At 33.4% G+C, this 27,262-nt stretch overlaps 2 protein-coding genes across 2 annotated transcripts; both read right to left on the reverse strand.

Moving 5' to 3' along the window:
- Window positions 1-1,021: 1,021 nt before the first annotated feature.
- On the reverse strand, window positions 1,022-9,921 carry LOC107758960 (putative sulfate transporter 3.5). The gene is made up of 13 exons (XM_016576807.2): window positions 9,715-9,921; window positions 8,336-8,663; window positions 7,174-7,381; window positions 6,298-6,469; window positions 4,323-4,388; window positions 4,104-4,217; window positions 3,620-3,736; window positions 3,288-3,414; window positions 2,769-3,055; window positions 2,440-2,627; window positions 1,842-1,924; window positions 1,660-1,736; window positions 1,022-1,479 (listed from the first exon to the last, which is right to left on the reverse strand). The coding sequence occupies exons 2-13, from the start codon at window positions 8,646-8,648 to the stop codon at window positions 1,306-1,308; spliced, it is 1,926 nt and encodes a 641-aa protein (XP_016432293.1). The 5' UTR covers window positions 8,649-8,663; window positions 9,715-9,921; the 3' UTR covers window positions 1,022-1,305.
- Window positions 9,922-12,221: 2,300 nt separating this feature from the next.
- Window positions 12,222-18,434, reverse strand: LOC107758961 (E3 ubiquitin-protein ligase At1g63170). Its single transcript, XM_075242110.1, has 5 exons — window positions 18,294-18,434; window positions 14,975-15,689; window positions 14,384-14,509; window positions 14,012-14,303; window positions 12,222-12,883 (listed from the first exon to the last, which is right to left on the reverse strand). Exons 2-5 carry the CDS (start codon window positions 15,616-15,618, stop codon window positions 12,704-12,706), a joined length of 1,242 nt encoding a protein of 413 aa, XP_075098211.1. The 5' UTR covers window positions 15,619-15,689; window positions 18,294-18,434; the 3' UTR covers window positions 12,222-12,703.
- Window positions 18,435-27,262: the final 8,828 nt, after the last annotated feature.

Here is a 27,262-nt window from a genome sequence, read left to right on the forward strand (position 1 = left end):
AATTTGGAAATAGTTGATAGTGATATCAAAATATCAAGGAAATTAAATGATGATATGATAAGCATTGTTTGGTTAGGAAACTATACAACTACCTTTTCTTCCTAAGACTACAGAAAAATGATATTCTTTTAATGAAATCCAACAAAGTTGGAAGGAAGTATTAAACTATGTGAAACATACCACATGCATTCATCTTATATTGGGGAAATTTTTGAACTTGATTATTGGATCATTAAAAACACCTAGGTATGGATACGTTCTATGTTTAGTGTTCTTCGTCACTTCAATAAAGTCGTTGAAGTCAAGAAGTCGATCTGCAATTACATTAAAATTTTCTAACTATAGGAAGTTAATGCAAGTCACACGCGTTTAGTAAGTTAATCGACCCATTGTGTCGCGTAACAAGTTTGATTAAAGAGTTCATATAATTAAGCAAGTTTTTACCCAAAAAAATTAGTTACCAAGCATTTTAATAACATTGTAATAGTAACATAAGTTTGTGGGCTACTAGTTTTGTTAGCATGCAAGGAGCATCGACCCATTTTGCCTTGAGGCCCAATGTCTCGTGTGTGCGCGAGTCCAATTCATTTTTTAACTCTTTATATGTTCACTAGAAAGACAATTCCTAATTAATAAGTAACACTTTCTTTTGAGATACTTACTAGTTTTTTCCATAAGAGATGGATGTACAGTTCAAGATACGGGTATGGAAAAATCTAATTATTTTGGCCTAAACCTTTTATTTGTCTTAAAAGTTCATTTAAGATATACAAGTTATTAATTTAGAACTCAACAATTCAAAAGGGTTAATTAGATGCCTCGGGTTCAAACCCTGAGAATGGAATCACATTTGGTAAAGAGCGCTTACCCCGAAGTGAAATTTTTCGATGCGAATTCTGATTAGTCAGGTTCGAAAACGGGCATTGAATATCGAGTGGAAAAAAAAATAAGACTAGATAGTAGCAATAAAGCATAAACATCTGATAACTACATAGATTGCATCAAAATTTAGCACTCTCTATAACACACATCAAAATTCTTGAAGTAATTATAACAATGAAATTATTCAAACTCAAGTATCCAAAATTTCTAACAACTCTAAAAACAAATGGATAGAAGGTTGATACAATCTGAAGGGGAAAAAAGGACTACAATTCCCTATGGTAGAATTAACTACTACTTATTTTTTCTTTTTTTCCCCCCCTTTTTGTTTTCTTGGTGCATATTTACAATTAAAAATAAAAATAAAACTTGGTTGTGTTATTTCAAAACTCTAGCCTACCACAACCAAAAAGTGTATATATGCTAAGCAATTTCCACGTCTTCTCTTTTGGACTGGCTTGAACATTTTAGTGAAAATCTGCATGTTTCAATTGCATCTTCAATTGTTAAGAACACTGATTCCTTTCCAATCACATCTATGAATCTTGTCACTATCAACTTTTCCATAACTCCCAACCTTGGATTAATCAATATCATCTACATAAAAAAAATTGCAAAAAAAAAAGAATAAAAATCCGTGAAATTCCTGTATTGTGTAAATATGATTAATTTCACGTATGACTACTAAAGTCGTAAAATTGTATAGTCGATAAGTTCAGTGACCAGCCGTGAAATTAATCCAAGCAAGTGTAATTAAATAAGGAAGTAGGGTTTTACCTTGATCCCTTTTGCATCTAGGCATCTACGAATTTCAAATAAAGTTTCAACACCCGTTATGTCAATTGATGTAATACCTACATTTCATTGATTTAGGTACATTAAAAGCATATAAAAAAAAGATTCAAAAATAACATCTATATATATCATTTAATTTGTTAGGTAATGATAAGTATTCATACCTCCAAAATCTAGTAGCAAGAATTCAACTTCATTTCTTTTAGAGTTTTCAAGAGATTCCTCATCTCTGACCCATCTTAGAATCCTGCTCAATTTATCCATCAAAGTAAGATCTTATTATTAGAACAAAAAAGAAGGAAATTAAAGAAGCATCATTTTGGTTCTGTTTTATTAAAAAATAAAAAATAAAAAATGTAGAGGGAGTCTTGGTGCCGCAGTAAAAGTTGCCGCTACGTGCCAAGGACCGTCACGGGATCAAACCGTGGAAATAATCTCTTGTAGAAAGGCACAATAAACAGTGGCGAAGCCAGGAATTTCCTCAAGAGTGTTCAAACTTGGAAGAAGTAAAGAAAATTTCCGACAAAGGGTGTTCAACATATATTATGTACCTTTAAAACTTGATATTTTACCTATATATGTAGTGTAACCGACAAAATGTGGTCAATTGACCAGCCAAAGTGTGGCTTCGCCCCTGACAATAAGATTGTGTACATAGACCGGATATTGTTTGGTCTTTTCACGAACCCCTCGCATAATGGAAACTTAGTACACTAGCCGGGCTGACCATGTAAAAGAAAGAAATTAAGACCAATTTCTTACCTTTCTCTGACATAATTACTGTTTGGGAAGTATATTGGAGAACCAAGCTTCAAAATCAGAATTCCTTGAATTCCATCTACACCAGGATATTGTTCTACGTCTCTAAACACAGTTTCTGTTATGTTTCCAAGCTTGCAAGTTGGTGGCCTTGCTACATATAGAAGTGCTCTGACCAAGGCAAGTCCAACCTAAATTACCCAAAAAGAAATTTAAAAAAAAAAAATCAAACATTGATCTATATTATATTGCATCGGGTCTGTTTAATTTTATATGATAATGTTTGACTGACTATAGAATTTAAGAAATAAAGAAAGACTTTTGACTCGTACCGACATCATGAGTCCCATGTCCATGCTTATGAAGGCAACGCCCAAAAAGGCAACCATACAAATCAAGAAATCAAATTTGTCTGTCTTGTAAAGATGATAAAACTTCTCATAATCAATTAGGCCAAGCATTGCAGACATAATTATAGCAGAGAGCGCAACAAGTGGTGTGTAGCCAAAGAGCGGAGCCAAAAATAGTAGGGTTAGCAGCATGCAGAGTGACATGACTACATTTGACATTTGAGTCTTGCATCCCGCGTTGTGGTTCACCGCAGTTTTTGAAAATGGCCCTGAAAAATGGAGCATTATTGATAGACGTTTATTTTATACTGTCAGTATATAAAAGAACGTGTCATAACACAAGATTTTATTTATTTTTCAATGAAGTGGTGGTGGAGACACCCTTTGGAAATGGGTGTCACCATTTGAAAATATAATACAAAGTGAATAAACTGAATTGTGATTATAGATCGATACTGCTTATGTAAAATAATGCGTACACCACTGTAGTGAATAAATTACCTGTAGTCAAGTAGCAAGAAGTGAAAGAGCCAGCAATATTCATAAGGCCAATTGCTACCATCTCCTTGTTGCCATCAATTTGTTCATTATTCATAATGGAGAAACTCCTTCCAATAGCTATTCCTTCCTATAAAATATTCCATTGGAAAAATTGAAGCTACATATTTTTGAAAAATTATTTTTATTTAATTTTCAAGTTCAAGATGATTATCTCGTGGCTATTGAGAACGAATTAAATCAGATAGTACAACTATTTAATCAATCTCTCTGACATGCGTCTACGATACCAAAATCGAAAAGACTGAAAATATATATGGAAAGAATATACTTACAGCTAGAGAAATAATTGTTGTGATAATCCCAGCTTTTACAGCTGCATATACATACTCCGGGTTAAAAGTTAGAAGATGAATGGATGGTGGATTTATTCCTTTACTCAATTCACCAACCTGCATTGTGTAAAAAGATCTCCAAATATGAGAGAACAAATGGGAAAATAATTTAGTATATATTTGAGCATTTTTTTTTGCGTATTCTTTGTACTCCCTCTGTTTCGTTTTATATGACATATTTTATCTTTAATTTATTCCAAAAAGAACGGTACCTTCTTATAATATTAAAGATAATTTAACTTTAAAATTCTCATTTTACTCTTATGACACGATTATAGGCATAAAATGACATGGCATATATATTTGAGATCACAAGTTTCAACGATCTTCTAGTCAAACACCTTCACATAAAACGAAACGAACACATTTATTTATTCATTATTTTGAAAGAAAAGAAGACTAAAAAAAGGAGAGTGTAACTCACAATGGCAATGCCATGTTTCTCAGCATGGAATAAATAAGCAAAAAGGCAGCCAAGTATGACAACAATAATTGGAGCAATGGCTGAAACCCAAAAAAGATTTGGTTTCTTCTTTCTCTGCAAAATTCCACAATTATTTTTCTCAGATTTAATTAATGATACGCAATATTTCTATATTGTCAGTGTATATAAATTAAAACAACTTCAATATTAAAAACTCACCACATATCTAGATAATTGTAGGAAGACAAGGAAGATTACACCAACAACTGCACACTGCCATGTCCACTGTTTTAATGCAAATAAAAATAGAAAAAAAAGGATATCAGTTAGTGTCAAAGCAAAAAATTACTACTACTATTAAATAACTCATATAGGTAGTAAATAATTAGAATTTCTTACTACTATTATTAAATAACTCATGTAGGTAATAAATAATTAGAATTTCTCAATGTACTGTCTATGCAATTTGGCCAATACCATTTATAGCTTTTCTCAATGAAATGCAATTCTTCTTATTCTTTTTTGCTTTTAACACTCTTTTTATGCTTTTCCTTTGGCTGTATATTGATTTTTTTTTTTTTGCGAGTTTAAGTTTTATGTAATAACGATATGCAGGGCCGGCTCTAACGTGATGAGGGGTAAGGCATGTGCCTTAGGCCCCCAAATTTGAGGGGGCTCATTTTAAAAGAAAAATAGGTTTATAGGTATTTAAAAAATAATATTTAGTACTTTTTAATACAAAATTAGAGTTTTTAATATAAAAGGAAATAGAGCTGTTTAGATATGTAACTAAAGTAATAATTTGACATATTTAAAAATGAATAGATGAATAGTTTTCGCAACGTTTCAGTTTTACTCATTCATTAGATAATGTATACAAAAATTCGCTCTCCCTTTCTTAATATGTCCAAGTCAATCTTTCTTTTCTCCACTCTCTTTATATTTCAGAAACCCCTATATATTTTCTGTCTTTCTCTTTAATATTCTTACTCACCTTCTTTCTCCAATATTTCATTACTCACTTTCTTTCTACAAGATTTCATTAGCTCCACTGTTCAACAATACTTTTAAGCTTCCAATAATTCTATACTTCTATTGCTCTATAAAATATTACTATCTAATATCAACAATATCTCGAGAAAAATTAAATGAGCTGGCTATATTATCAATTGAATAAAGATAATTAGAGAAAATTGATTATAAAAAAGATTATTAACAACTTTGTATTTCAAAAAGTTAGAAGAATATATTTAAAATAAAACGTATGTTATAACTATCTTTTAAAAATTTAGGCCCCATATTAAACTTTGGCCTTAGGCCCCGCATATCCTTGAGCCGCCCCTGATGATATGAAATTATTTATATAATCATACTACTTAAATTACAAGTTAATCTTTATGATAAATATTATTTGGTAACCTAATAAAATAATAGTAATATTTAACTAATCTATTCTATCACATTTTATATTATACTGATATATATAGTCAACCTCTCTATAATAGTGTAATTTGTTCTCGGTGACGGATGCAACATATAACTATCAGGTTCAACTGAACCCAGTACTTTCAATGCGGAACATAAATTTATATGTAAAAAATCACTAAAATTATAATAAATAGTAGATATGAACCCATAATTTTAAATGCTAAACCCCTAAAGAGTAAGGTAAGGCCTAAAGCCTATCATTGACCGAACAGCGAACTTAGCTTCAAAGCTTGAAGTGAAGGCTTTACCTTTCCTTTAATCAAATCAATGCCAGAGAATACATCGGAAGCTAATTAGCGCATAGGCAGCGTTGCGCCATCTGTTATACCGTTTTAGAGAGAATTTGAGTTAAGAGACTAATCCAAAAAAAAGAAAGTGACCAATCTTTCTGTGTAGGCGGCGAAGGGATGGTAAGGCTTTGAAGCCAAGCAAGCAGCTATTAGAAAGAAGTTGAAGCTATAACAGCTGAACCCATAGAACTAAAATCCTAGATCCGCTTCTGTTTGTTCTAATATTTTTGGCAGCTATAGCGAAATGCTATTATAGAGAACATGTAATATAAGACAACATGAAAATCGATTCCAAAATAAACTTGGCCATTTTAGTGAAATGATGTTATAAAGGACGGCTGCTATAGAGAGATTTGTAGTGTAAAAAATAATTACAATATCAGTGTGTGTATATATAATTATAATTGACTAATTACCTCTTTTCTGTTTTCAAAGACAGAACGTAAAACATGAACAACATCAGTATGGCTAGTGAAATGTTTCAAGCCAAGGATGCCCTTCAGTTGCTGTAGGCAGATAATTACTGCTGTCCCTCCCATAAATCCAGTAATTGTTGAATGTGATAGAAAATCCACCAAAAATCCAAGCCTGCAAATGACAATATAATAATTACTTTCATTAGATGATAGACTGTTAACGTGTTGGTGTATACACCTAGTGCGGGTAAATTTTTACCGATTGTCAATTATTGGACATAATATCCTTTGCGACCTGAACGATGTACCTTATATTATATATACAAGCGTTATAAATAATTCTGAAATAATTGTACTTGTGATCTCTTGGTTATTGGTAAATTCTACTTAAGGGTCATGTGATATTTCACTAAGCATATTTAACCGATAAACTAGAACATGCTTTTTGGTCAGGAAATAAATTATATTTATATTATTGTTAGAATTATATTTCCATTAAATATGGAGTGACAATACAAATTTAACATACTACAAGGGTATTAATTTCTTTTACGGTTAATAATTCATTATATTTGCAAAGATTCACAAGCAGAAGGATCAAAAGTCCACATATTCATTAATTCTTGATTAAATGTGCTTAACCAAATATCACAAGGATCAGAATTATAATTTCTAGATATTTCAAGGACTAAAAGCACAAATCTCCCTTTAATTCTTACACTACTCCCGTAATTTAACCTGTTGTAATAGGCTGCTTGCATTTTTTTTCAAATTACTAATTTCACTTATTACGAGTAATCACTTATAATTATTGTTTAAATAATACGAAAATGTCAAAATTCTTTTACACTATCAATAGTATATCGAAGTTTATACCTTAGCACACCCAAAGCAGTTTGCACCAAACCAGAGACAAAGGTGGCTGTGTAGAACAAACTGAGGTACAATTGCATATTTTCCTGAGGTTTAACTTTTTCTTGAATGGATTCAGCAATAAGCAATGAGCAAGTTGCTACTGTTCCAACAGCAAGATGCTTTGAACTTCCAAAAACAGCATAAATAAGAGGGGGAACAAAGCTTGAATCTGCATACACATTCATAATAATAACCAATTAATTCAAAAATTTAGGTTATGTCATTGAAAAGAAAAAAGGCAACCGGTGCACGAATCATCTCATATTCACACAAAATTCGAGGAAGGACCACATGCCAAGGGAGTATGTTCTAGGCGCAGTGACCAGGCCCGAGCGACTGATTACCAAAAACACAGGTCTCCGTAAAGTCGTAAGACCATGTATGGGGGCTGACGCTTGCCCAGTGCCGGAAGGTCAATGAAGTTGGTGACCTGATGACAGGGGACTCCACCCCGTGGGAAATACGAGATCACCCCAAGGACGCCTTCGGCATTCAGGGGTCACGGACCGAAGGCAGCCTACTCTGATGCAAACATCAGTGACTGATTTCACAACTCAAACCCGTGACCTATTGGTTACAAGAACATGAAGGCGGGATAAAATTTTTACACTATCAGGTTAGATTGATCTACAATAACATATTTATATAAAGAATTCTCTACATCTTATATAGGATAGGATATCTAGGCTTTGGAAACCAATGAATTCTTCCGATGTGTGATATATAATTTCTACCAACGGATAATGTTTACGCAAGGAGAAATCTGTATGTCTCCTAAACTAGTATTTAGGTTGAAATACAACAAAAGATAATTGCATATAACTACTCATAAAAAGTGAAATTAGCATTCTGAACCGAGGCGAATCCAGAATTTATATTCTATAGGTTTAAATCTATTATATTTTTTAAGTTATGAGTTCATATATACTATTTCTTGCAATATTTTACACATAAATTTATATTACGCATCGAAAAGTACTAATGAACCCGATGCTTTCAAGCTGCATCCGCCCCTGATCCGGAACAACAATGCAAGCAACATTCTATAGCAGATTAAATTGCACGGATATAATAAACTTATCATTATACTGTCAGTGCATATAAATAAATCAATATAACTTACAGAGTCCGATAATCGGAGGAAGGTTGGCGAGTTTCGCGTAGCTTATTCCTTGTGGGATTGCAAGACTAGCAATGGTTATTCCAGCAAGAAGATCAAACTTGAATAGCCCTAAATTGTATTTAGGCAACCATTGAAACATTGGAACAAAATATTGAATTCCCTTTTGAATTCTGATTGAAAGTTTCTCGTTCTTGAATTCATGGAATGGATCATCTGGAAAAAGTGTTTCTTTTAAATTTGCTTTAAGAACTGTTCCAAAGCTACGGGGTGGTGCATAGTTAACCCCATGCAATGATTTCTTAGGAGAAGTCATTGTTTCTGGCTAGTTCTGCAAAAGAAGGAGAAAGAAATAGAAAGGAGAAGTTTAATTCATGTATATATAGAAAAGCATGACTTAATTATATGATCAAATGGAAAAGAAAATTTTATTGGTATTTTAACATGTTATAATAGATAATTTATCTTATTTTTCAGATTATGAATTCCATTTTTTTATGAGTAATTACATGGATTAGTCATATTTTAGGTGACATGTAGAATGACAAATAGCAAAAAATGATGCAAGAATGTCAAGGCGGGAAATAATATTTTTGGCTATTTTAATTTGTTGCGATAGATAATCTACATAGTTTTTATATTACAAACAATAACGTGTAAGTGACAAAGTGGTACGGTAAAAGAAGAAGAAGAAAAATTAATCTAAATGGTTGTTTACCCAACTACTTAAATTAGAAATAATTGACAAATGTATAATATATGTACAATTTATGTATAATATGTGTATAATTCTGTAAAATCAATATATAACCTATGAGCGTATACCGATTAGGAAAAGTAAACAGTAAATCCGGCCAACTATTTGTGCAAATGTGAAACTTATTGGTAGTGTTTATCTTTGGACTAGATTCATTCCCATTACCTAAGTAAAATTTCAATATCTATTAAAATACAAATTACATGATGCTATTCCATTTACCCTAAAAGAAAGTACCTAAAGAAAATGAAAAGATATTTGAATGGTAACATCATATGTGATGGAATCTTTATACTCAGTTAGGTGTGAATGTAAACATTCCTTAAATGGAATATATGTTTGAATTTAATTAGGTGAATATAATTGATACTTTTTTTGGTTATAATCTTAATGACATAAGATCTCATACTAGACATGCCATATGAAAACTTTCAAAGAGGCATAATTCTTTAATATGATTTTTTCTAAATTAGGAAAAGATATAAATGTTTAAACTCTTGTATTATATAAGATCCTAACAGGCCATATGAAACTTTCAAATTATATTAGTTATTTAATGTCTTTTTTCCTAGATTAGGAAAAGATATAAATGTGCAAAAAAATGTCTATGATCAAGTTATAGCACCTTAAATTCTGGCCCGCACCGGATAGTTTGGAGAATAAATCACTTTCTTACAAGCATGAAGATCAAATGAAAATAAAGAGAAGATAACATGGATAAAATTTGAGACCTAAGGATAGAAGAGATGTCCCAATTGCTGGGACACCCTTATATAGCAACTAATTAAAAAAGATAATAGGAAGAAGAAGTAATTAATTGCTACTTTGACTATGGATTCTGAGTGAAAATTTGCGACATATAAAGAGGAAATTACTGGTTGGAAATAAGGTAAAAACGGCTACAAATATGGAGTGACAATCATTTTAGCTTTATCTATGTTTAACCACTAATAAGTAATGAGTGAATAACGATTAGATGCTAAAAAATGGATATAAGTGTAAGGATTAACACTTTATAAGGATAAATTGTGGCGAAAATAAAAGGAGGATATATTGGTTTTTTTAATGTTTTTTTGGAAAAAAAAATTCGAGGGAACAATTGAAGATGGCCCTATAATAATGGGAAAGGATGCATAGATTTTTTTCCCATAATTACAAACAAAAAAATTAGTTAAAGACAAGAAACAAAAAAAATGGTAAAATTAGTTAGGGTGTCTTTGGTACAAAGGAAAATATTTTTCAAATTTTGTCTCATTATCCAACACTAGAAAAACATAAGCGAAGAAAATTGTTATTTTTCTTTTTGTTAGGCAAGAAGACCTCTAGTTGAATTATTATTAAATTATTAAGACTAACTGAAAAAGGGGTACTATTCTTCTTCCTCCACTAGAGTAGTGATATTGTTTCCTTTTAATGAAAATTAATTTTTATGTTTGGTATAATAAATAGGATAAAAATCATTTCTATATACTAATGAATTATTGAATTCTCTTGACATAAAAAAACTTTAAAATGTAATGGTATAAGGGAGATTGGCAGGAATGGCCCCGCACTGGACTGATATTAGCCGAATATCTCTAAAATTAGCGGTATTTAAAAAATAGCTCCCGAACCCGCACACAGCTCTTCTGGGGTTTGTCGCACCAGATTAAATTGTTCATCAAAGTATACCCGATTGTCATACTTTTGCTTTTCAGAATTTCTCTATCGTATTGATAGAGTTGATGCTATTATTACTCTAAGGGATCGTTTAGTATGAGGTATAAGTACAAATAGTGCTGGGATAAAAATTTAATACCACCTTAATATTTTGTTTGGTTAGCAAACCTGAGATAAGTTATCCCGGGATTAAAATTAATAATGAGATAACTTATACCTTGTAGGGGGAGTAATTAGTGCCGGGATAACTTATATTTTCTTAGAAATTATGCAAACGTCATTTTTAATACAACATATCAGGATAAAAAATAATCCCAGCATAACTTATCACAACATCACTTATCCCAGCATAACCTATATTCAAACCAAACGACCCCTAATTGTCTGATAAGTTGTTCATCGAAGTCTGCCAAATTGTCATACTTTTGCTCTTCGGAGATTTTTCTATCGAGTTGGTAGAGTTGATGCTATATTTACTCTTCCTATCTATTAAGTTATTTATTGAAGTCTACCCGATTGACATATTTTTTTAGGTTATTTTAACCAAGTGTTCTTCGAATTTGCTACTTTAATTTTGATCAAACCACCACAAATATGCTCCAAACGATCTCAAATTTGAAATAAAGCTTCCAAATAACAACACAAACAATCCTCAATCACCAATTTAGTGGAATAACATCAAATCAAAAAGACTCACTTTCTCTTATTCAAAAATTTCTTAGGTCCAACCATGGAGTTTTCAAACTTGTACAGTAAATCATCATAATTTGTGTTGAATTAAAAATTCAAGCATAAATTATCAACATGCAAACGATTTTAATAATAATCAATCATTAACTTCTATTTTCCACAACTAAATAAGAATTTCAAGGTTCAAAAATTGAAGAACTAAGATGTTAAAGTCAAAAGTGAGGACATTTTGCTATGATCAGATATTGATGGTATAAGGGGTTCAAATATTGCTTTACATCACCAGTGGAGTAGCACGCATTCGTGTTAATTGCATTGATTTTCACTTATGATTTGACCAGTGATGAAAGGCTAACTTATGGAAGATTAAAATCAAGATTTCAATAGTTCTAATTGGACTGGTTTCTTGTTAATTTATCTCAATCCCATGAGCTCCAAATAACAATAATAAAATATGGCATAGCACTTATTTCTGAACCTAAGTTACAATTCAGCTTTCGATGACGACAGAGCTCACATGTCACATGTATGAAATTGAAAGGAAATATTGTTTGGTTCCTTTCCTCTCACAGACTTGAGTATAGAATACAATCCCTAGCTATCAAAATAATATGCAGTTTGGTAAGAGCGCATCATATAATGTGTGGATTAGACACACATCAACCTTGCAGCAAACAAAATCTAGTATTTAAGTGGCCCATTATCGAGTTTCAAACCCATACATCGCTAGCTCTCGAGAATTTCTCAGTTACTAAAAATATGTAATAATAGCCATTTCGAAAATTTGTTCGACCACTATCCACTATATTGAAGCTCGCTCTTTCAAATCGAGATACAATCATTTTACAATAATCATCCTCATAATGCAGATACTGAACAATCATTACCCTAAATTTGTTTATACAAAAAAAGAGGCAAGTGGGGAGGCTGCAAAGAGATGTGAAAACACCCAAGAATGATATACCAAATTGATAAAGAAACATCCTATAAGAGAAAGGATTTCTTCCAAAAGTAGCAGGATGAGTTGTTGAATTTCTGGAATCTTTGTACAGCTCTCAACCTTGATGTCAGATTTGAACAATGGAACACCTTTTTTTTAAGCCTGTTACACATTCTTGATATAAACAAATGTACAAGCTAAAATATCACTGCAGGAAGAAGAGGGGGGTGGGGGGGTGGGGGGGCAGACAGCTGTGAAACACTCTCCCGGCACCCATGCGATATGCTAGCCCCAATCGGTTTGGACCATAAGAAACTGTACTACTTTAGGACTGTTGAAGGGGTTCCTCATTTGTGTCCTTGATGCCAATTTCAGATTTGCAGAGGGGGCAAGACGCATTAATCTTCAGCCATTTATCTACACACTGAGTATGGAAGAAATGCGAGCAAGGCAACTCCCTTAGCTCGTCATTGTCCTCGTACTTTGTTAAGCAAATACAACATACCTGTATGCGTTTAAAGCATAAATACTGGTTAATATATGAGATTTACAACTCAATTACATAAAAAGCTCATGTATGTTCAACCAGTCGACTAGTGAATTCAGCAAGGTTACAGTTCTTATGTAATACCACATGTATTATGTAACAGGCTAATAGCGGACCTCTAAAAGACGATCGAGTTAATCAAAGATGATCCAGCAAATATAATTAGTAATATCCTTTTCGATTGTTTCGACTGATATGAATAACTGACATGATCTACATATAGGTCGGTATTTAAAATTCAATTTTATGAAAAATATTAGGTTGCCATCTGTGTAGAAGCATGAATGCCAAAAAGTAATAAAAAATCTCATATTCTCTCAATGATAAGTTTAAAGCCACATACTATTCTACAGCTTTAGAGGATAACATCAGAAAGATACATTATCTCTTCTTCTAGTACTCAAAACCTTCACATGCATAACATTTTTCCTGGTCTACTGAATGCCTGACTGCTAAAGATAGACAAATCAGATAATTCATTTTCCTTCTTCTTCTCCTTTGCACTTTGGACAGTTTTACTAAGCACAATTTATATGTGTATGGATAGCTTTTTTCACCTCCCTAACGATGTTGTTTTCTACGTTACCCTTGTTCTTTGGAATGTAAATGGAAATTATACAAAACCAGATCAATCAAAACTACAAGACAAAACCAAACAGGAAATGGTAAAGACATAGAGGAAACCGTCCTGTATGGTGTTCTAATTACTCTGCCTTACACTTCGGGGGGGGGGGGGCTACAAAACTATATTGAAAATACAAATGTAGTGGGGTATAAAGGAAAATTTAATCACAAAAATAGACTACAAGAAATGCTTTACATGTTGAGTTTCAACATCAAACACAGTTATTTATTAAAATAGTCATTTATTATTGCCTCATTGAGCGTATGAATAGCAGTCATGGAAAAATAGAAATGTTGTCTCTTTGCGTATAACCATTTGGTTGATGTAGTACCCATATAAATACTTTAGATCATTCAGATGCAAACAACATCAAATCAAGAAGCAAAAACTACTTTCTGTGAGACTTATCCACAAATTCAATTTCTGACTCCCAAAGGCTATAAATGGAAGGATAAACTTACTGCATCTTCTCCCGAGATAGCACGTTCCTTCTCTGTGCCGGTGGCTATAAAACCACCTTCCTCCCCTTCTGAATTTTTGTTTCCATTGCTCCCCGTTCCATTGGTCTTGACCCTATACTTATGTGTCGGAAGAGCATTAATGGACTCTTCTGTGGCTCCTCTCACTCCATGCATATTCTCACGGACACCAAGGATTGAAATTATACAAGGCAGGCAGCAACATATCATTGCACACAAGATGAAAGGCATAGCGTATCCAATGCAACTAATGGTAAGAAAAGCTATACATAATCTGCAAAGTATGGATCTAATGTTAGTTTCGGTGATACCAGTGTGGGAAAGGAAGAACAAATAAAAAGGAAACAACTGGACCTGTACAAATTGGGAGCGTCAGAAGAAGATGAGTGCCCCCCAAAGATCCAAACGTTGCCAACAACAAACCACACTGCAAAGAAGCAATCCAAGGCCATCTTGAAATGATCTACCAGTGAACTAAGTCTGGAAAAAGAAACATCAATGCACGGTCAATAAGACTATTCATGATATAAGACAGAATCCAAGATCATAGTACTCACGATACACTGGTTCGCAAAATGTAGATATCATTTTCAAACACAGACTACATTTCTGTGAGAATCTCTATATGGCTATGCAAAGACTCGGAATACAGAAAAACTGAAGAATGCTTGGAAACACCTTTTATTATATCATATTAAAGAAATTGGAGAGAAGGTTATCAAAAAACAATAAAATTTCTAAGTTACTCTTATGAAGCATGAAGCAATTGTACCTAAAAAATCATCTAGCCGAAACTCGTACAATCTAACTAATGGCGTTTCTTAAGGCAACAACTGACTGCATCCTGAATTAGTGAACATGCTTAGTTGTGTTTAGGGTTAGTTGTACCCAACAGCAAAAATAAAGAAGAAAACACATGAAAGAGAGTAATAAGCATATAATTACCTTGCATTGCTTTGCCTGGTCAAAATTTCTGTAGATGTGTTTCTACCATCTTCCTCATCTGAGGTCCGAGTCAATGAGATAGTAATATAAGAATTTGGCTCTGCAGTGGAATTGACTTGGGGGGAACCTTGACGCAGTTGAGCTGACCTCCGATCAGTGGCTCGGTAACGGTGAAGATACCGCCAGTACAGTAAAGGGAGGCTTGCTGCACATCCAGTTGCATAACCTACAACCCAAGCAAATAATGGGGTTTCTGGGTTTTCCCCTCTTGACAAGGATAAAACAACAATTGCTGCAACAATCTGTCCTAAGGTGAATACTAGCTCAATGGAAAGCCACAACAGGGTATTAAATGGGCTCCAACGACGATCAGAACCTTCACCTCTCCTTGCGATTGAAGGGCTTTGAGAAATTGAATCATTGGATGAAGATGAAGAATGTCGACCAGGCGGTCTATCTTCATGGTTGGGCATTTCCAAGCCACGAGGAGAACCATTATCAGATGAACCTGATGATGAGGGACCACCTCCTTGTTCTACATCAATAACATGTTCATTCCTCTCATGACTTTCTGCTTGCTCCATGAGCAAAGGAAATCTGTCGGTTGGGTTCTCCTGAGTAAGTTCTTCAGAGGTAACAGCCATTCAACCATAAATCTCAAGGACAATGTCGATACCGGTTCAGCTACCACCCTTATGCTCCAAGCAATGCTTACCTGATGATTTCATTTTAAGAAAGAAATATTATTTGCTGGGTAAGAAACAAAAAAATTTAGTCCTCTACTGAGGAAGGATCACTTCAGAAACTAGTATAATTATAATACACGATAAAAAAGTTCAACAAAACTTGTACACATGCATAAAAATACCAAGTGGGAGGAGCTTAGAGCCATACTGAAGAGCATATAGTTACCCACAAATTAGCATGTACCTTTTAATTCATAAAAGACTTTATTGGTGCGACATTGTCACACGTGTAAAATATGTATGCATTTGTGATAGTGTCCTCATCAAAATAATGTTCTATTTGGAATGTATAGAGTATCTATAATAACTGCTAAGCGTAAGACGTAACACATATGCCTTCCTACTTCCAATTACTCTTTTTCGAGAAATTCTTCTCCTACATCTCAATTCTCACGAATTACCAGAGCTACGGGGGATGAATCACTCCAATGGACTCGAAGGTCAAGCTTCTACCAGGACAACGGAGGCTTCTCCTGAGCATTATCCATGTGATGCTTATTGAAATGTAGTAGTTTGCATTCTTAGATACATAAAATCATCTAATTAGCAAAGGCCATTTTACAAGGATACCAGCATAGATTATTTGCTCTACAGATACAGGTTGGGCGAGACTTGAACCCAAATGGATCAAACAACTATTCCAAGATTTGAAACTGGAAAATTAAATCAGATTATTCTCATTTATGATAACTGAGTTGCACATTGTATTGTCAGATCCTATTTTTCATGAAAGGACCAAGAACATAGAAATCAATTCATATTTCCTCACAAAAAAGATACTTTTCAAATTCATTGTCACTAAATATGTGACATCATTATCAACTAGCATACATATTCACGACGCTTGTCAGTCCTCAAACTAGTTTCACATGTAACAAGCTCGCTATAACCATCATATATGTATCAACTTCAGGAGAGTGTTAAGTTCATTCACATGTGCGGATAGATTATATATTTGTAATGGTGTCCGACATCGTGATAAGATTGTAATATAGTATCTAATAGAGTTCCCAGATGTATGAGATAATACTTTATACATTCGCCCAATCTCCTCTCATATCTCACACTTGGAACTTTTCCAGACACATGGACTCACATATATGCGTCTCACATAAACACACGACGCTGAAATCCCGAGCAAGAATTCTTCTGAAACAACATTCACATGACTTATACAAATCTATGCTTAATGTAAATGATACTGCATCTATATGAGTACTGACCATCATAAACTTCACAGACTACAACTACCAGCAACCCATCGAGCTCCTCAATCCTAAATTCTGATCAAACCATGATCACTTCACACCCTTTAATGTAAGGACAAGAAATTGCATGAGGCGCATAGGCATTGAAACTTCAAACTTAACCTCTCCTTTTATCTAAATGACTTATTAAAGCTACAAGCTAGCCCATTGTTAAACCTTAAGTAAAGGATTTTCTCCAAGGAAAGGAGCATGAACGAGCACATAAAGCAACCCCTTGATTCAAGTTGCACGTAAAGCCTAGGATAACACCGCCACATCTTTATTTTTGTGGTGAATAACAGTAGCAGTAATGAAATTAATTCAAAATTAGCTAAGAACATAGCACAAAGAAAAAATATGACTCGCATAATGTTTATCCCAATGGGCTAATTGTGAAATTTCGAGGACTCCTAATTTGCCTTGAAAGCAGAAATTAATTCTATTGGAGTGATACGAACCTGAATAGAGCAGAATGGATATAGAGGATACATATAACCGATCGACCCCAACTGATTTGAGATCAGGATGATATCATGCTACACATATTGGCTATCATAACTAAGAATCAAACTCAGATCATTAGTGTTGTACTTAAGTTATATACAGTGACGGTATAAAGAACTTTTTACAATATTCGTGAAATTTAACATGTGATAACAGGTTAGTTACCATTTTTACTAGGTTACAAACTATTCTCTCTGCCCCATTTTGTGTGATATTATTTGACTAGCACGGAGTTTAAGAAAGAAATAAAAACTTTTGAACCTTGTGGTCTAAAACAAGTCATAGATATTTGTATCCCTATAAATCATCTCATGGAGGGTAAAATGGAAATTCAAAGTTAAATTGCTTCTAAATACAAAAGGTATCATTTTATTTATTTATTTATTTATTTTGGGGGGGGGGGGGAGACAGACTAAAAAGAAAAATGTATGACATATACTGGGACAGAAGGAGTAATATTTATTCAAAGATTTGCTTGTAATTACCTAATAAATAACATGATTGTGTAAATTATTTTTTACTCCATCAGTGCATATAGAACATAAACTCTGATTAATTGTGACATTTATCCAACAAAATGAAATGGAAAAACAGCAGCTTCAAAACTATATATCCATTTAACTCTATTGGGGCACATTTAACAACTCTATTACGGAAATATCCTAAGCCCTAATATAACTACACGAAGCAAAATTCAGCTCAAAATTCAACGTAAAAGCACAAATTCGCCGAATTATCCTCAAATTAACCGATTAATCCATTCAAAAAAAGTAAATTAGTCTAAAAATAAACGAAAAATGAATGGAAAAATCGTAAAATTACCAGCGATTGTGATGATTGATAAGCTCCGTCACGTTGAAAAAGCCTTTGAATTGTCTTTGAAATTAGGGATTCGTTTTTTTTTCCCCGTGAAAAGGGAAATAATTGTCAGCTCTTGTGACCCATTGAACCACCGACTCCTTTATGTAAATATAATTCTTTTTATTGTATGATAATGATATGATTGTATGTATGTGCATTTTTTTTTATTCGGTTCAGTTTTTTTGTTTTTCATTTTTTATTTGCTTTTATAACACGTTATACTTGGGAAGTATTTGTGCATATGCTTAATTTGGTACTGAAACTATTGTGTACTGTTTTCTCTCGTATAGGTTTTCTTGGCACGTTGGAGTAACATATGTTTAAGTGGGAGAAAATATAATGATATGATCCGTCGTTTTGAGTTTTGGCATTTTGTTCGGTAGTTCAAGACTTTAATTAGCTGCATATAACACTTTACAACTTGTGTGTAAGATTGGTTTTGATTTTCGAGAAGTTCGGGATTGATTTGGAAGAGTGATTCTCAAGTTGGAAACTTTAAGTTGGAAGAGTTGACCAAGATTTGACTTTTGAGTAAACGACTTCTTAATTAAGATTTGATGTTTTTAATAGATTCGTATTGTGATTTTGGACTTCAAAAATATTCTACAACATCAACAAGTACTAATACACACGAAAAAGTGGATATAATCATTGATTCGTATTGCAAGACCTCGAAACGCCATAAAATAAACTCGAAAGTCATGGCGAATTAATGAATATTAGTCACTAGGCCGTTTCCAATGGACCTGCAAAATTTCAGGCAAATCAGAGTCCGTTAAATTTTTTTTTACAAAACCAACACGTACTAATACACACAAAAAAGTGGATATAGTCATAAATTCGTGTTGCATGACCTCGGAACGCGAGAAAATAAACTCGAAAGTCATGACAAAGCAATGGATATTGGTCACAAGGCCGTTTCCCATGGACCTACAATTTCAAACCAATCAGAGTCCGTCAATTTTTATTTTTTTTACAAAATCAACATGTACTAATACGCACGAAAAAGTGAATATAGTCATAAATTCGTGTTGCATGACCCCGAAACGCCCAAATATGAACCCAAAAGTCATAGTGAGGCTATGAGTATTGGTCACTAGGCAGTTTTCTACGGACCTATGAAATTTCAGGCCAATCAGAATCAGTCAAGAAAAAAAAATCAAAATCAACATATACTAGTATACACGAAAAAGTGGATATAGTCATAAATTCATATTGCATGACCCCGAAATACCAAAACGATCCGCCAAAGAAAAATATTAGTCATGACGAAGCAATGAGTATAGGTCACTAGACTATTTCTTATGGACCTACAAAATTTAAGCCAATGAGAGTGTGTCAAAAAAAAAATCTACAAAGTGTATATAAGTGGATATAAACAATTCAGAAAAATTTCACACGAAAAAATGGATATAATCATAAATTCGTGTTGCATGACCTCAAAATAGCATAAAATGAACTAGAAAGACATCGCGACGTAATGAGTATTGGTCACTAGACCGTTTCCAATAGACCTACAAAATTCCATCTCAATCAGAGTCCGTCAAAAAGATTCTACAAAATCAACATGTACTAAGGGTGTGTTTGGTATAACGGAAAATATTTTCCGTGGAAAATAATTTCTTGGAAAATAAGTAGTAATCTTATTTATTTTCCGGTGTTTGGTACGCAAATTAAGAAAAATAACTTCTCAAGAGTATTCATAAATAATTTAGATACAATAAATATGAAGTCATAAACTTTCGCGAACCCACAAATTTCATAAACTTCCGAACCGCTAAACTTTCGAAACTGCGAAATTTCGAACCCGTAAACTTTATAATTTCTAAACTCGTAAACTTCCAAATACATAAATCTCCAAACTCATAACTTTGGAACTTGTAAAATTTCGAACCTGTAAATCGAAAGATGAAAAAACTAAAACTGAAAATATTAAAAAAAAAAAAATTCCCCAGGGGAGAGGGGGCTGGGGGCTGGGGAGGAGGAGAAAAAAGCCTTTTTGGAAAGAGAGTGTGGGGAGGGTGAGTGGGTGGGTGGTGCAGAAAAAAAAAACTGAAATTTAAAAGAAAAAAAAAGCCTTTTTGGAAAGAGAGTGTGGGGTTAGGTGGGTGGGTGTGAGGGTGTGGGGTGGGTGGGGAAGGTTGGAAAGGAATTTTGGAAAATGTTTTCCTTTCTCTTGATAAGGAAAACATTGGAGGAAAATGAGTTCATAAGGAAAATATTTTTCAAAACATTTAAGCCAACCAAACATGGGAAAATTGAAAAATATTTTTCGAAAAATATTTTCCTTCATACCAAACACACACGAAAAAGTAGATATAGTTATAAATTCGTATTGCATGACCACGAAATACGAAAAAATAAATCCGAAAGTCATGGCGAAATAATGAGTATTGGTCGATAGACCGTTTTCTATGGTTACGGAAGGCTAAAAATACGAAATTTTGGATACTTTACACCTATTATTTGTTACACTTTAATTTTATTTAAGCTAAAATATGAACAATTTATACTCACTACGTATTTTCTATTGTGTAGGCTGCGATTCCAAGTTAAGGCGTATTTTTGGAGTTAAAATAATTATAATAGGACTTTGAAGTTTGAATAGAAGTTCAAGGGTTAAGCTAGATCGAATTCGGAGGTCGAGGACCAAATATACATTAAAAAAAGAGTTGAAAAAAATGCAAAATAAATGCAAAGGGGGCTGCCACGTTGTCGCTTTGCAATTGGGAATAGAGGCAACATTATGATGTTTTCCATTGTCACGTAACAAAGGGTTGAACCAATTCTGCACTAGGCAGCCAAAAGTCGAAGGCTACAGGGAAATTTCAAAGGCACGCCGTGCGTTGCGGCTTGCTATACGGCGTGGCAATGTGATTTTGGCTCACTTTAATCCTATTTCTAGGTTATTTCGGTCCTAAGACTATTCCTACACAGTATAAATATATGGTCTAACATAATTTTTGAGAGGATTCAACCTAGGAGAGTCTAAGGTTTTTTTTTTTTTTTTTTTTTTTTACTTAATGGAGGTCTGAATCTTAATTATTCAGATCTCAGACATTAAATGCGTTTGTTTTTAAAGTCTGAATCTTAATTATACAGATCTTAATTGTTAAGTATGTTTGTTTTTTTTACTTCACAATCACTTAATGGGTCTGAATAGGTCTGTATCATTAAGATCTATAACAGAGACTTAATTTCATTAAGATGCTACCATCCATATTCATTATTAACTGCCGTCACCGCTTACCATTATCAACTATCACCATGCCACCCACCACCACCATACTCAACCACCACCACCACCATCCTCAATTATAGCCGCCACCATTGTCAACTACCACCACCCACCATCCCTACCATTCTCACCACTATCATTCTCAATGACAACCAACACTCATCCGCCTCAACTACCACAACTAACCACCCCATCACCATCAATAACAATAGCTGGCACTGCCCATCATTACAAATTACCACCACCCACCACCATCTTCCTCAATCACAACTACCACTACCACTACCCGCCATTATTAACTATCACCACCCACTACTACCATCCTCAATCATAATAGCTACCACTACCAATCACCACTAGATACTACCCTAAACTACCACCATCAACCAAATCTACCACTAACCACCGCTTTTAGTCGACATTCACAAGCACTACCGTTAGCCATCACCACCAACAACTATCATATTTTAAAAAAAACTATATATTTTAGTGATGGAATATTAGATTAATTAGTATTTTATTTGAATTTTATGTTATTAATTTTTAAATAAACGTAAATTTTATACCTTCCGATGTTAAAAATCAAACGGTCTTAATCATTTAGTATTCAGATCTTAATACACATCTTAACATTTAGATGTGTATTCAAATTCAGATCCCTTAATCTTAACACACATCTTGATATTCAGACATGTATTCAGATTCAGATGTCTTAATCTTAAAAAAAATAAATGAGACCTAAGAAAGCAACCACGGCTTGAAAACACAAGATTTCATCAATTCTCTTGCCAACAATCGATGCAAAATAAGAGTTTGAATTTTAAAGTTGTGTTTGATGTTTTCTATGTTCTTAAACTTATTTATGATAACTTTCTTCATATCTATAGAGTAGTTCTTCCTTAGGGTTTTGACGGATATGGTATTTTGAGTGTTGTTTGTAGATTTAACTCTAGTTTAATTGCATGAATTCGTTTATGGAGCTTTGAATTGATTGCAAATTTATTCATCGGTTTATATCGAAAGAGGAATATTTTGGTGATTATCTTTGCATTATTTTATTTAGTTTAATTTAGTGATTCTTCTAAGTAATCGAGAGAGCTTCTTGAGTTATTGATTAAACCAAGTTAGGAGAATATTCGAGAGACGTTTTCCTAAAGACTAGTCCATTAACGTGTTTTGCATATCTTCACAGTGATCCATATTACTTTATTTTGTAGAGTTCAGATTTAATATAGAGAGGAATCTTGACTTTACGTTTAAGCTAATTATCGAGTGAATTCGTGAGAATCATCAGAACATTAGATGTGAATTTAAACAGAGTTAGATCCCGGATAGCTTTCCTGCATCTATCATGTCGCGACCCTTATTTCTCATATTGTTTACAAACCATTTTAGTTCAACTATCATTCTCTGTAATCAAGTCTAATTAGTTGTAATCTTAATTTAGTATTTAATTATAGTCAGTAATTATCCCAAATCAAGTATTGATCATCCTGAATAGCAGAAAATCATAAGTTAATTGAACATTATTTAAATCCAATTTGTGGAGACGGTAATTTTACCATACTATCCTTGGCTAGCGAGCATTAATTTTCATGTTGTTTTTTGCGCTCGTCATATGTACCTATGAAATTTCAAACCTATCAGAGTCCGTAAAAAAAGTCCTATAAGTATGTATCCACCTACGACCGTTAGGTCCTGGGTTCGAGTCACGCTGGAGGGGAAGTGTGAAAACACTATAGATCCTCCTAATTTGGGAGGGGTTTAAAAAAATACATACAAAAAGTAGATATAATCACAAATTCGTATTGCATGACCTCGAGCGCCAGAAACTGAACTCGAAATTTATGGGGAAGCAATGAGTATTGGTCACTAGGTCATTTTTATTGGACCTAAAAAGTTTTAGGCCAATCAGAGTCCATAATTTTTTTTTACAAAATTAACATATACTAATACATACGAAAAAGTGGATATAGTCATAAATTCATGTTGCATGACCTCGAAACGCCAGAAAATAAACCCAAAAGTCATGGCGAAGCAATGAGTATTGGTCACTAGGTTGTTTCCTGTAGACCTACGAAATTTCAAGCCAATCAGAGTCCGTCAATAAAATTTTACAAAATTAGTATGTACAAATATACACAAAAAAAATGGATATAGTCATAAATTCCTGTTCCATGACCCTGAAATACCAAAAAATGAACCCGAATCGCCAAAAAACAACGTTAGTCATGGAGAAGCAATGAGTATTGGTCACTGGGACATTTCCTATGGACCTACCAAATTTCAGGCCAATCAGAGTCCGTCAATTTTTTTTGTTTTCAAAATCAGCATATACTAATACACACGAAAAAGCGAATATATAATCATAAATTTGTATTGTATGACCTAGAAACGCCAGAAAATGAACTCGAAAGTCATCACAAAGCAATAAGTATTGGTCACTAGGCCATTTCCAATGGACCTACGGAACTTCAGTCTAATCAGATTCCGCCAAAAAAATTCTACAAAATCAACATGTATTAATATACAAAAAAAAATAGATATAGTCATAAAATCGTGTTGCATGACCCTGAAACACCAAAAAAGAAACCCAAAAGTCATATCAAAGCAATGAGTATTAGTCACTAGGTCGTTTTCTATGAATTACTGTTTGTCAATAAATCTTAAAATATAAAGAGTGTTATAAATAGAATTATATTTAAGGTGAATTTTTATATTTTAGAGAGATTTTAGCGTTTGTTACTTTGTGGCTAAGACACTTTTTCTCTATAAAAGAAGGGATTCTTTTCCATTGTAAATCATCCTAAAAAATCAATAGAATTCTCTCTCTTTTCTTTGCAATATTCTTCTTTTTTTTTTATTGTTTCACGTTATCAGCACGAGACTCTACCATCTCAAGAAGTTCTTTAAGAAGACTAAGTAAATATGGATATCTCTCAAAGCAAACTTGGATCAAAGTTCAATTGTAAAAATATTTATTTAATTGATTCATGTACGACACATACAATATTTAAAAAGAAGAAATACTTCTCTCATTTAAGTATGTGTAAGGCATATGTAACTATAATTTTTGGTAGTAGTAATTTAATTGAAAGTTCTGGAAGAGCTACTATAACTCTGCCTAGGGGAACAATACTTATCATAAATAATGCAATATTCTCCTCCAAGTCTAGTAGGAACGTGTTGAGTTTTAAAGATATCCGCCGAAATGGATATCATATTGAGATAATAGATGAGAATAACCTTGAATATCTCATCGTTACGAAGAATGTCTCTGGCCATAAAAAGGTTATTGAAAAGTTTTCATCTTTGTCTTGTGGCCTGTATTACACAAGAATGAGTGCAAATGAGGCACACTCTATCGTAAACTAAAAGGTTATTGATTCCAATACTTTTGTATTTTGGCACGATCGATTTAGACATCCTGGATCAATTATGATGAGACGAATTATACAAAACTCAAATGGTCATCCATTAAAGAATTTAAAAATTCTTTTAAATAATGAATTTTCTTTGTACTTCTTGTTATCAAGTCAAGTTAATTATTAGACCATCACCAACAAAGGTTGGGATTGAGTCCCTTGCGTTTTTGAAACGTATACAAGGGGATATTTGTGGACCTATTCACCCACCTACTGAGTAGTTTATATATTTTATGGCCTTAATAGATGCATCCTCTAGATGGTCTCATGTGTGCCTATTGTCACCTTGCAACCTGGCATTTGCAAAATTAATAGCACAAAAAATTCAATCATGGGCACAATTCTCCGATAATCCTATTAAGTCTATTAGACTTGATAATGCTGTTGAGTTTTTATCCCAAACATTTAATGATTATTGCTTATCAATTGAGATAAAAGTGGAACATTATGTAGCTCATATTCACACTCAAAATGGCCTTGTAGAGTCTCCGATTAAACGTCTACAATTGATAGCAAGACCGCTACTCATGAAAATGAGGTTATCCATTTCTGTTTGGGGTCATGCCATTTTGCATGCAAGCAATGCTAGTTTGTCTTATCATAAATATTCCATGTTGCAATTAGTTTTGGGTCGTGAACCTAATATATCCCATTTAAGAATTTTTGGGTGCACAGTATAGGTGCATGTATCACAGTCATATCGCACCAAGATGGGTCCCCAAAGAAGGTTATGAATATATGTTGGGTTTGAATCACCCTCCATTATTCGCTATCTCGAAACATTAAAGGAAAATTTATTCATTGCTCGATTTGTAGATTGTCGATTCGATGAGGTATTTTCCCCAAAATTAGGGGAAGAAAATGGTGAAACCAAACGATAAATTTTGTGAAAAAATCCATCATTGTTTCATCTTGATCCACGTGCCTCTATTTGTGAAAAAGAGGTACAAAAGATTATTCATTTGCAGAAAATAGCAAATCAAATGCCAAACACATTTACAGATCTGAAAAAGATAACAAAATCACATATCTCTGCAAAGAATGTTCCAATTCGTATTGGTGTCCATGTTGTATCTTATAGTGTCATAGATAATGAGTCAAAAGCACGCCTAAAGCGCGGTAGACCATTGAGTTCTAAGGATCGAAATCCTAGAAAAAGAATAACAAACGATCAAAATGACACTACGAAAGAGTCTCACAAAGAAATCCACAATTTAACCAATCCTGAGATTCATGAGGAAATCACTAAGCCCGAGACTCAAGAAAATAAGGAACTATCAAAAAATTCAATCGATATTGAGACAAATTTGAATCGATTGGATATAATGGTGGATTATGTATTTGCATACAATGTTGCATCTAGCATTATGCAAGATAATGAGGATCTTGAACCTTAATCTGTTGGAGAATGTTGGCAAAGACGTGATTGGCCAAAATGGCACGAAGCAATCCATTCCGAGTTGGATTCACTTGCGAAATATGAAGTTTTTGGGCATGTAGTTCAAACACCTAATGGTGTTTCGCCTATTGGCTATAAATGGGTCTTTGTATGTAAAAGGAATAAGAAAAATGAGGTACAAAGATATAAGGCACGCCTTGTTGCACAAGGATTTCACAAAGGCCTGGTGTCGATTATGAAGAGACGTAATCTCTTGTTATGGATGCAATAACATTTCGTTATCTCATTAGTTTTGTTGTCCATGAAAAGCTTGTCATGCATTTAATGGATGTGGTTACAACCTATCTTTATGGATTACTTGATAATGAAATATATATATGAAAATTCCCGAAGGATTTAAAATGGCCGAAGCACATAATTCAAAGTCCCAAAAAATATTTTCAATAGAATTTCAAAGATCTTTATATGGTCTAAAGCAATCAGGAAGAATGTGGTATAACGGTCTTAGTGAGTATTTATTAAAGGAAGGTTATATAAATAATGCCAGTTGTCCATGTGTTTTTATAAAGAAAATAACATGTAGTATTAGTTGATGACATAAACCTTATTGGAACTCCTATAGAACTCCAAAAGGCAATTGATAAATTTAAAGAAGGAATTTAAGATGAAAGATCTCAAAAATACAAAATTATATCTCGGTTTACAAATTGAACATTTTGCAAACGAGATTTTTGCTCATCAATCTGCCTACACAGAAAAGGTATTGAAACAGTTTTACATGGATGGAACACGTCTATTAAGTACTATGATGGCTGTTCGATCACTTGATGTGAATAAGGATCCGTTCCGACCTCAAGAAAAGAATAAA

The sequence above is a fragment of the Nicotiana tabacum genome, chromosome 21 (assembly GCF_000715075.1).
Source record: "Nicotiana tabacum cultivar K326 chromosome 21, ASM71507v2, whole genome shotgun sequence".
In the NCBI taxonomy this organism is placed as follows: domain Eukaryota; kingdom Viridiplantae; phylum Streptophyta; class Magnoliopsida; order Solanales; family Solanaceae; genus Nicotiana; species Nicotiana tabacum.

Bases quoted from the DNA above. Each gene is read 5' to 3' on its own strand.
- LOC107758960 (XM_016576807.2), bottom strand. From the start codon at position 8,648: ATGACTTCTCCTAAGAAATCATTGCATGGGGTTAACTATGCACCACCC. The intron at 2,628-2,768 runs GTACGAGTCAAA...TGGGTAATTTAG, and splicing joins ACATGGGACTCATGATGTCG to GTTGGACTTGCCTTGGTCAG. The intron at 1,925-2,439 runs GTAAGAAATTGG...TAAATTGAGCAG, and splicing joins AGTAATTATGTCAGAGAAAG to GATTCTAAGATGGGTCAGAG.
- LOC107758961 (XM_075242110.1), bottom strand. From the start codon at position 15,618: ATGGCTGTTACCTCTGAAGAACTTACTCAGGAGAACCCAACCGACAGA. The intron at 14,510-14,974 runs GTAATTATATGC...TTCTTTTTCCAG, and splicing joins ACCAGGCAAAGCAATGCAAG to ACTTAGTTCACTGGTAGATC. The intron at 12,884-14,011 runs GTAAGTTTATCC...AAACGCATACAG, and splicing joins CTATCTCGGGAGAAGATGCA to GTATGTTGTATTTGCTTAAC.